This window comes from Porcisia hertigi, chromosome 33, assembly GCF_017918235.1.
Source record: "Porcisia hertigi strain C119 chromosome 33, whole genome shotgun sequence".
Taxonomy (NCBI): Eukaryota; Euglenozoa; class Kinetoplastea; order Trypanosomatida; family Trypanosomatidae; genus Porcisia; species Porcisia hertigi.
The window spans coordinates 1,160,061-1,170,954 of record NC_090592.1 but is presented as its reverse complement, the minus strand read 5'-3'; the positions used below and the strand labels follow the sequence as shown (position 1 = coordinate 1,170,954).

Below are 10,894 nucleotides of genomic sequence, written 5' to 3'. Positions count from 1 at the left end.
AGATACAGGCGTGCCGCTGAACGGACAAATGATAAGAAGGCAGCACGCACACCGTCGCAGAGATACACGAGGGCCACCTCAGGCTTGCCAGGAAAAAGTACGAGCAAACACCATAGTCTATGAGCGGGGACGGCACACGAGCTCAGAGAAGTGAATGGAATATGCACGCAAACACACCAAGGTACATGTAGAGAGAGAGAGGGGGGGGGACGCTAGAGAATGAAAAGGGGCAGGCTGAAAAAAAGAAAGTGGGAGGCGCGCTAGCGGGACGTCGTATCACAGACACAGTGGAGCACTTCCACCTCGCCCCCCCCCCCCCCCCCCCAAATCCAGGAAGAGAAGAAAAAAAAAGGATGCACCGGTTACAAAGCTGAAAGCTAACAGAAAAAAAAAGACCGACGAATAGGCCCACAAAGGCGCTACACCACACAAACGAGCGGAGTTCTCGTTTTTTGTTGTTGTTGTTGCACGCCCTTCAATGTCTTGTCTCCTAGAGCTAGACAGAGATCACCACTCGGACACACACACACACAAAATGGGGTTCAAACACCGGCTGAAAAGTCAGACAGAAAGAGAGAGAGAGTGGTTGAGATTAACTCTGCGGTGTCTGCGTTGGTCGCTTACCCTTCCTTGCGGTGACGACGACTCTCCCCAAGAATGGAGAAGCAGTTTAGGGGAAAAAAGCAAAGCTGTAAAAAACAAGAAAAGAGACGAGAAAGACTAAGTCGGTGACACAACACAGATAGTCAACGCCTGAAGGGTGGTTTGATAAAGGATTACAAAGGTGTTCTGGTGTTGAAGCAGCGTGTTGTAGTAGAGCGTGGTGGAGGGGCGTGGCCTTGATGGACAGCCACACACACACACCGGGGAGTATAAATCCTTGACGTGACGTGGCGACAAACAGCCACGAGAAACAGGAAAAAGTGGAAAAGGGGGAGCTGGGGGAGCCGGGGGAGCCAATCCCTTGAACAGATTTTGCAGCACCAGCAGTTTGCCGTGCATATATGTAGGTGTAGAATACACGTGTGTGTGTGTGTGTGTCGGTACAAGCAACAAAAATCAAGCAAATAGGGAGGTGGAGAAGAAACCGTTTTTTTTTTTGACTCATGAGAAGGAACGCGGTGTGTTCTAGGAGAAGTGAGCCAAAGGGAGAGGACGACTGCTGCTTAGCGCATCGCCGCACCTATGCACAGACAGTGGGTATGGTGCTCGGCTGGGCGACAGAATAGTGCCCCAGTGAAGAAAGGAAAGAAGTACATCTCGGATCCAAGCTCAATATAGACTGAGAGAAAGCGCGCTCCTCCCTCCAGAGCACGCATTAATCTCGTCGTTTCGTTACCTTCGCCACATCTGAAGAGTCGCAGTCCTCCAAAACACAGGAAGAGGGAGGAAGCGTGCTAGTAAGATACACCATCACTTTGTTTCTCTCTTCAGGCACGTGGCTATACCCTACACCACTATACGTCCAAAACACCGGAAGAACAAGGCAGGAGGTGATGCTGGTGGCGGCGCGGGTGGGAGTGGGAGGGGGAGGAGGGTGGGGGGAGGCACAGCCACAAACAGAGAAAACAGCAATAAAGAAGCTGAAGCTCCTTGCAGAGACACACACACACACGCACACACACACATGTATGTATATGGAAATATATACGTATAAACACGCTAATAAATGAGCTCTAATGACCAATAGAAGAAAAGAGGAGGCACATTAAACATGACAGCTGCAGTCCCACTTCCTGCCTTTCCGACAGCGCCTCTAGCGGCGGTCTTCATTATTGGTGTACGCATCGTTGGCGAGAGCTCTCATATACAGTGGACCGGGAAGGGGATATCACATCTCCCTCCCCCCTCCCTCCCTCCCTCTCTTCCTTACGCACAGACACACCACTGCGCGTGTGCACGGGGTGCTTTGGACCCAATCCATGTGCTCCACGAAACGAAGGCAGGCACGTATACATAGACACCCATACATACACACACACACACGGCGTTTCAGACACGCCTTCGTCCGCTCAAATGCGACGCAGCGCCTTCTTCTTGGATTTCTCTGCCTTTTCAGTCGAGACGGCCAAGGACGCGTAGCAGTTTGTCTCTGAGGGGGTAAGCTTGCGTGTAGCAACAGGTAGTGCGCCGTCGTCTGTCGTGAGCGACACTGAGGCAGCAGTGGTCGAGGCAGTGCCGCCGCTGCAACCATCTATGGGTGTCGAGACACCCAGAGTGGCTGAACTCGACACTGTGTCAGTCTTGGCCTTCTGGAGCGTAAAGCGTGGAGCTCCTTGAGGGCGGGCGGCGTTGATGGCGGTATACATGGCAGCCTTACGTTCATATGTTGCGTAATCTTCCAAGATCAACCGCCCAGCCTCTTCATTCAGGGCGCTCTCTGGATTCGGCTCGATGAGAAGGCAGCGGATGACAGCGAGTATGTGGCGCAGCCCAAGCGTCGGTGTCCAGTCCCGCTTCAGCGCATTCACACAGATTTCTCCCCTCTCGGAGACGTTGGGATGAAAGATCTTGGTGCGGAAAAAGCCTTTTGGCGGCACCTCGGGATACTGCTCGTCGAACATGAGAATCACATGAAAGCGACCAGCCGCAAACGGTGTTCCCTCCGGACCGTCGAGGTCGACATGGTACTCAGTCAACAAGTCGGACGGCCGTACTTGTACACCATCGACGGGATTCTCTTGAACCTCCTGCATCTGACGCAGTAGCGTCCGCATTCCAGCTGCCGTCAGAGGCATTACCGACTCTCGCTGCTTGCGTAGGTGTGTGTACGTGTCTATTAGTATACAAATGAAGTACGGCGACAGACCGGGAATAAGAGAAATCGAGCAAAAGCTAAGATACAGGCGAGATGGCAAGAAAAAAAATGATCGCAGTAAGGCACAGATGTCAACGGAGGTCGTGAAGAAGTCACGCCGCGCTGTACTGTGTCTCTGCAAACGAGGTTGTCTGACGCTTTTGAGAAATTCTTGCGTGCGTGCGTAGGTGCGTTGGGATGTGTGATGCTCTCATAGCGGCAAAACGAATTCAGATATGAACGAGAGGATTGAGGAGTAATGGTGGTGGTGGCGATGACGCGGGGGGGGGGGGAAGGGAGGAAGGAAGGGAGGAAGCTAGGGGGTGCGAGAAGGGGTAAAGGCAAGGGGAGATGGTGCACCAGGAACCCTTGGGGGTGTATCACACGAATACACAGCACGCCATGTGCAGTTCAGCGACATGTCCCGGGTGTGTGCCTGCCGATTGGGTTGGATCGCGAGCCCCGAGAAGAGTTGGCACGAGGCTCGGCTCAGTTATTCCCGCGTTTCGCTTTGGCTCCGTGCTCTAAGGCTCCCCCCTCCCCGAAGGAATCAAGGCACCCACAACTTTATTTTTCAGATTTTTCCCGAACGATGTGCCAGGTGGAAATGGGGCGGGGGGAGGGGGAGGGGCGGGGGCTATCCAGCCATGTATTTTCCGTGTTGCTATTGTTTGATATCCCAGGAGAGTTTGCACGCTTCGCTATGGCGTCAGCAGACGCATAAACACAGAGAAAGGCGTTTGCCGCTGTACATGTCAAAAAAAAAGTTTTGCAGGAGAAAAGAAGGGACGCTCCGGTTGGCGAAGCGGACTTATCCCTTCGTTTTCTTTTGTGGTGGTTTTGCTTCCATATCAAGGCGTAAGGGCGTGTGAGGAGGGGAGGGGACACAGCGGAAGGGCATCCGAACGAGGCAGTGGACAGACACACACACAGACAGGCAGACAAGAACCAAGTGAGCGGAACGCAGTCCAGTTTATTTGACTAGTGTGGGCTCGGCATGTAGAGCCTACGTGGAGCAAGTGAAGGGGAGGGGAGGGGGGGGAGAGAGTAACATGGATCCGATGCATCGATATTCCAGCACGCGCGCACACATGAATACATATGACCTTCACTCCCGCGCAGGCGGCATTACCGACACGTAAAAGAATACACAAATGTACATGACGGGTGTGGGGCATGTAGGTGGGAGCGTATGCGTGAACGCGTTTCCCAGCCTTTTTTCAACGCCCCCCTCCACATCCCTACTTCGACCGTCACCACAAGACGACAGCTACGGAGATGCGCTCGCGACGACAGGATCCGTGCCGCCGTGCGTTCGGCCCTTGAGCCAGAATTGACGCTCAATACTTTCCTCTATCTCCACTTCTCGGATACTGTAGTGCGCCTGGAGTGACCGAACGACTTGCTGCACCATTGCGTGCTCATTGGCTTCGCAATTCACTAGTTCCCTTCGTCGAAGTACTTCGTGCACGAGGCACAACGCAGTCATGTCGAACTCGGTTGGGAACATGGCGCGTCGCCTCGCTTCTTCGTCAATGATCGTCTTCCGAATCGCCTGCTCCGCGATTGAAAGGTTGGAGAACAAAGTCAATCCTGTTACGCGGCCACAGACGCGCGCGCGACTCATGACAGCGCCGTACGCAAGGGGAAAGCGTTCGGCTTGCTCCTGCAGGTGCAGCAAAACCGCTCCTGTGCGCGCAGCCTGATAGGTATAGAGAAGCTCTAAAGCGTGGCGGTAGTGATGCTCTTGTTCCAGAAGGGCTGTCATGAAGAGCTGAAAACGCCGCTGCAGTGTGTGGCTCGTCGCATGCAGGGCGACGCGGGCCTCCTGCTCCAACTTTTGCAGTTTGGCCATCTGACGGGCGTGACGCAGCTTTCGAGCTCGGTGAATCACTACCCAGGGGCGCAAGAACCCCTCAAGCCTTAGGGTGCCAACAACAAACAGTCGATGCTCGTACACATATGGTTTCTGAAGGTTGGCCTGAAATTCGTCTTCCTCTTCCGCCGTGACATAGCCACGGCGTATGCCCTCGAGCAGCTCCAGCCGGCGGGCGGCCATCACGAAGGCCGGGTGTGGTGGTGGTGTGGGTGGCTCCTTGACCTCCTCGGCTTCCTTCGTGCCCAGGCTACGACGATCAGAAGGAAATACACAATCAGCAGTACGACCAAAGACAGCCGCATGGTTCGAAGCATCTGAGGACAGATACGTGTTCATGTCTAAGCTCTTAGACAGGGACTCGACGTCATATGAAGCCCTGCCCGAAGCATGGTCGCAGTATGTGCGCCAAATCGCGCATGACGCTGGCAGGCACCGCAGTGCCTCTGCGGTTTCCTCCGCCTCGAGAGATTCACGTGCCAGACACTCCTTTCGGGCAAGGGCGAATATCCATGTCCCTCGATGGATGTCTCGCATACTGTACTCACTGTTCCTCACCAGCGTCGCTTCCTTGGAAAGTGACGCTGCGCATATTCGATTGTCGTGGTGGCGTGGCTCCTGAGCCAAAGACATGTTAGGCGAGACCACACATAAGGTGGTGGCGGAGTCGCTATCCTCCTTTTCGTCGCCTGTGCCAAATGAATTCATGGAGCCTTGAGAGAGAGCTGACGGTGACTGCAAGTTCTCTTTCCATATCGCTTCCCCGACCACAGGTATCGTGCTCTTTGTGAGTTGTGAGGTGAAGGCAGACGACACCACCGTGCCAGCGTCGCCTGCTGACGCCGGCAGAGTCATCTCGGCTGACACCGAGGACTCTTCAGCGGTGTAGGGAAAAACGCCCTCAGGTGTCGCGCGGGGAGCCGCAGGTGGCGGGCCAAGCGATAGTGGCTTTGTGAATTCGCTCTGCAGCTGCGGTTGGGGTGCTGCAGTGGCAAAGACCTGCGGGTTCAGGGAAGCGACATGGGGGGGAGGTGGTGGGTGTGGCTGCCGAAAGCCCAGGGAAGATGTGTCTTGTGTGTTCGGCCACGTCCGTGGCGGCGACAGGGACTGAGGATCTGCTCTGGTTAAAGAAGGCAGCCTCACGCCATTGTCAAGGGTCTTTTCTTGCGCCAGGGACGACGTGGTATCTGATGCATCGCTTCGATTTGTGTCGGAGGCATAATTCAAAACAGTTGCGGTGCCGTGTGGCGGTGGCAGCGGAAGCAAAAGGCGTTGCGGATTTTGGGCCGACATCGGGTCTTCAGAGGAGGGGTGCGCGTGGCTCCAGGGGCGCGGTTCTGATGTGTGGTGCTGTGTACGCAAGGGTCTCGTATACCCGGTGAAATGCGGATGAACGGTGCGAGGCAGCACCCGGTGTACTGAGTAAGACGTGTACCCCAGCCGCCGCGCCGCGCCAGCGGGCCGGACAGCGCTGGCGCGGCGCGGTGACGAAGGCGCATGGTGTGCGCTGCCCAGGCTTTCCTGCGCAGATTCTGGCATAGACCTCGACTTCAACTTCGTTTGCAGCATCATATGCACTGGGAGAATCGAAGATGAAGATGCAGATTGAGCCCCCTCCCCACAAATTGACCCGCCATCGTCGTCCTCACGACGACACTTGATTCCGCCTGCCGCACTACAGGGAGAGTGGGGTGTCGACTGCCGGTATTGAGGGGTGCAGGTGGCGCGCGAAGAAAGGCAACTGTGATCGGTGGATTCGTTGCACTCGCTGGGCACCTCACCGGAACTCTGGACATTGGCCGGGCGGTGAGTCATCGGCGACGACCGCAGTTCTGAGATCGTCGAGTAGGGGAGCAGTCTCCTAGAACCTGCACAGATCCTCTGGTCATGATGTCCGTCGTCCGCCAAGGGCCTGCTACCGTGGCCAGCGGCAACAGGATCGCCGCTTCTCGGAGACGGCGCATCCGGGCTGCTGCCCTTAGCCACCGCAGAGGTTGTTGAGATAATGGGCGACACGGACGTGATGGCCGACGGCTGCAGGGCATTTATGCTGGCAGAAGGGTGTGGCGCATCCGTGCAAAGTCGGGGATCCACCTGCTCGGCTGACTGTTTCATGGTTTCCTGAAGTAAATGCATACGCTGCTTTTCTGCCATTTTTCCACCCACCCCCTTTTTTTCTTTTCCGGAGAATTTTATTTTTCACCTCTGCCGCTCGCCTTCAGATAATCCATTTTTGCTCATTTTTCGTGTGTGTGTGTGGGGGGGGGGTGAGGGGAGGGGAGTTGAGGGAGGGGTGGGAGAAAGGGCGGAGGGTGATGATGTGACTCATAAAAGGGGTGGTAGTCCCATGATGGAGGGGTTCCAGAAACAAGCGAATCTTGGCAACGGAGAGGTGCAGAAGAGTGCAAACCCTTGTCATTGCTGCAGAGATAATCTCGTTGGGTTTCCTTGCGGTAAATTGAGCACCTCTCCCCTCGAATCCAGGGGCAGGCCTTCGCAGCACGCAGCTCTCTGTCTAGGGTTCTCTTTTGCGACGCCCGTTCGCGTGTGCATGTGTGTATGTGTGTGTGTGTGCGTATGTACCTTCGTTCCCCCATTCTCTATTCAAAATCTATGAGAGCCGGTATTCTCTAGTGCGAGCATATATATATATATATATGTATATGTATATATATGTATTAAAGGGCGCATGCAGCATACGGGACTGCGTGCGTCATATCAACGGGGCTTCTTCGCTGCAGTTTTGGTGCTTCTTCCATCCGTGTGACTTTATTTAATCACGCAGAAGAGCTCGAGTGGCGTGCGAGAGGGCCTCATTTCGATCAAGCAGAGCTTGCAGTCGGGCGCACCGGAGCGAGGCCTCGGCTTCCTCACCATCGTCGTAAGCTTGCACGGTCCGCCATGTGTCCGCCAGTCCCCACGCCGGACCACTGTCGTGCAAGGTACCTTGCAACTCCGTGGTATCGGAGAGGGAAAGGCGGACTCGCGAAGAAGATGGCGACGTATTGAGCAGGTCGCAGTGTAGTGGGGCGCTGTTCACCTCTGGAATTTTATTTGTCTTTCCCAAGACTGTTGCCACGCTCTCGACAGCGTCTGGGGGACTAAAGGACGTGGCCAAGGAGCACGACTGGGAATTCCTCAACAGACATTCAGAGTCGTCTTGATGCGGGGGTCCCATCGCGGACAAGCTAGTCAGTGACAGCGTAGCCCCGTTACCAGCGGTAGAGGATTCTTCTTTGGCGCCCACAACAGCTTCGCCACCTTGCGCCTGCCGCTGCGGCGGTTGTTCCCGTAACATTGCCTCGTGTTCCTCGCTCACTGACTCCCCGGCATGCATACCCTGGATCACAGACGCCTCACACGGATGCACCGCCCGCCAGTACACGTAACGGCGAAACGGGAGTGCGTACACCAAATAGCGATGTATCGCGTGCCCAGGGTGGCATTGGGCCGCGCGCATCGTGCACCGCGTAGCATTGCGGAGCACACACGTCACCAGCAGCTGCGCCTCATCCAACTCGTTCACCCCAGGGATGAGAGTCAGAAGGGTTCGGTCATCGAAGTGGACACGAATGGTGCCGTTGGTGAGTGCGGTGAAGGTGCCGATACCGTCCAGGCGACTGGTCAGATAGACAACAGAGGAAGCAGAGACACTACGAGAGGCTCTGGATTGTGCTGCTGAGTAGAAACCCTTGTTCCAAGGCGAGCTGCTGGGACTGAAAGGCAAGGACGACGACGGCGTGGTAGTTTGTTCGGCGCCGCAGTACGCGGCGAGTGGCGGATGGTCTGTCGACGGCCTGGTGGCACCAGCGCCACGCTGGTCAGTACAGTTCACCTGAGAGAGCTGAACAGCAACGTCCACTACCGAAGAGAGATAGCCGCCGCGGCGCGAGCGGCGCGCCGCGTCAAGGGTCTCCAAGGGCGTCACTTTACCACAACACACACCCGTTCCCAGTGGTGCGAGGGGCAGGGCTCCCGGAGATGAGTTTGTGTTGATACAATTATAAAAATGTTGCTCACCTGACAGCGACGTTGCGGTGAGCGTCGCCAAAGCCGGACATGGGCACGAAGGTTGCACGGTGACTGCAGGGTGGCCTCGCCGTGAAGTGTCTGTGAAGGACCCTGATACGCAGCGCAGGCTTTGTGGGTTGATGACCGCCATCACCCACGACTCTCCACCAGCTGGCGCCGGCGTCTCCGCTTGTGGTGCGTCGATGGCGGTGCTATCGTCATTTTTGCTGGCGTCGTGTGAGGAAAAATTGACGTTGGTGTTGCTGCAGTCACAGTGCGGCATCGCGGGGGAGGAGACGGCGTGACGAATGGTACACTCTTTGCCACCGTTGTCAGCTTCTACTGACGCTACTTGGGGCGGCATGGCGATATGGCAGCGAAGCGGCGCAATCCTTGGTGGGAGCCGCTTGTCTGCTGTTGTCACCGCGGCTGCAGCGTCGTGTGCCTGGAGTCGGTACACCGCTGGCGTCGATGGAGTTGCACAGGACAAAGACAAGCTGAGACGGTGATGTGTAATTGTGTACCCTTTCCATTCCAGATTGGCCCGCACGACGCTGCCATCCTCGCCCACCCACGCCACAACGTGCGTACCCTGAGGTGGAGGCACCGTCGAGGTGTTGGGCAATAGGCCACGTCTACTACTGTTTTCCCCAGGGCAACTGCTGACGGCAGGTCCCCGCAAACACCAGTACACCGCGGGCGGATGTGCTCTGTCCGCACTGCAGTAATTCGCCTGGTACATCCAGCGCAGTTGCGCGCTAGGAGGGTGAAGCGCTCGCATCGCAGCCACGGCGCGCGCCGTTCGCGGTGCGACGAGATGCGCCGCCTGTGATGCGGTCAGCGCGGAAAAGCGGCAGCTGTTGCAGTTGCGGTTGTGATTCAGTGCGCCGCTCCAGTGGTGGGGTTCAGGTAAGCAACCCTGCCAGGTTCTTGTGGTGGGCGCTGAGCTCGCGACTGGAGGGGGATCCTCGCCTGCTTTCTTCTCTGCTTCAAGAGCTTCTGTTTCGAGCTCCAGTGCCAATTGCAGCATCACCTGCCACGCGTCTGGTGGATCGCGCACTGGAAACGTCTGCTCCACGTACGTGAAGAGCACCGGCGCCGAGGCAGGACCTGACTGAGGGACGCAGGGTGACCAGCTAGGTAATGATGATGACCCCTGGTGCGATGCTGGGGCGTCACGCGCGTGAAAAAGCGGCGGTATTCTCGAGCCGTCGGGGCGAGTCACTGGCGCCGGCCATCGCACTGTAAAGGTCTCACGATGCACCGCCACTCTCATACAGACGCGGCGCAGAGCACACCAGAGTTCGAGTACCGTGCCGACTGGCACATCTTTGGATCCCAAAACACTCGAGCCACTGCTACGTTCACTGTGCGTCGTATTTTCTACACAGGTCGGAGAGGCGATCGAGGTACTGAGACTCGATTTGGACGGCGCTACCGAGCTCAGCGCCGTGTGTGGAGCAGCTGGCCGTCTTTGAGGGGCGTCACCAGCGGTTGGAGCCCACTCGTTAACCGTTCCAAACACAACGTGTCGCTGAAGCAGATCAGCGCGCCGCTCCAGCAATAAGGTGTTGATTGGGGGCCCCTGCTCTTGCCAGACACCACACGAATTCACAATAGGATCCGCCTGATTCCCCGCATAGACGCTTCGTGTTCCCACGGACGACGAGACGGGAGGTATCGGACCTTCTGGCGTCAGCAGGGTCGTCAGCAACCGCGGCCGTTCGGAGAGACTGTTGAAGATATGAAGTGCCGCTCGAACCTTACTCGCATCCTTGCTGAGCGTCCACGCTGTAAAACACAGTTCACAGTCACCGTCGACGTCACCTTGAGGGTCGTCAACAGAGTCCACATAATCACCTACAGTTGCTATTGCAGGTGACAACGGTGGCCGCCTTCCCTGTTCCTTCCGCTGGTGTGAGGCTTGCGTCTCTGTCCGTTTCTCGTGGCGAAGACTGGGAGTGCTGCGCACCCCAACAAACGTGTTCATATTATCCACAAAAGACAAAATGGTGCCGTCGGCAAAAACAAACTCCGTCCCACCGTCATCCCAGGCAGCTGCGCGAACAACGGAGTCTGCGAAGTTCGGCGATGTAAACATGATCGAGAACAACACAGGCACCCCCCCAAAAAAAGAGAAGAATGTGTGGAAAGACAGCAGTTTTTATTCTTTTTTTTTCCAAAGTGTAATCGCAAGTGTATGTATGTAT

At 56.3% G+C, this 10,894-nt stretch overlaps 3 protein-coding genes across 3 annotated transcripts; all 3 read right to left on the bottom strand.

The window, feature by feature from the left end:
* Positions 1-2,012: 2,012 nt before the first annotated feature.
* Positions 2,013-2,738, bottom strand: JKF63_02309 (uncharacterized protein; the record flags this gene model as incomplete). The annotated part of the gene is made up of 1 exon (XM_067898349.1): positions 2,013-2,738. The coding sequence occupies one exon, from the start codon at positions 2,736-2,738 to the stop codon at positions 2,013-2,015; it is 726 nt and encodes a 241-aa protein (XP_067754506.1).
* A 1,329-nt stretch (positions 2,739-4,067) lies between these two features.
* Positions 4,068-5,528, bottom strand: JKF63_02308 (uncharacterized protein; the record flags this gene model as incomplete). The annotated part of the gene is made up of 1 exon (XM_067898348.1): positions 4,068-5,528. One exon carries the CDS (start codon positions 5,526-5,528, stop codon positions 4,068-4,070), a length of 1,461 nt encoding a protein of 486 aa, XP_067754505.1.
* Positions 5,529-7,446: 1,918 nt separating this feature from the next.
* Positions 7,447-10,785, bottom strand: JKF63_02307 (uncharacterized protein; the record flags this gene model as incomplete). The annotated part of the gene is made up of 1 exon (XM_067898347.1): positions 7,447-10,785. The coding sequence occupies one exon, from the start codon at positions 10,783-10,785 to the stop codon at positions 7,447-7,449; it is 3,339 nt and encodes a 1,112-aa protein (XP_067754504.1).
* Between the last annotated feature and the right edge of the window lie 109 nt (positions 10,786-10,894).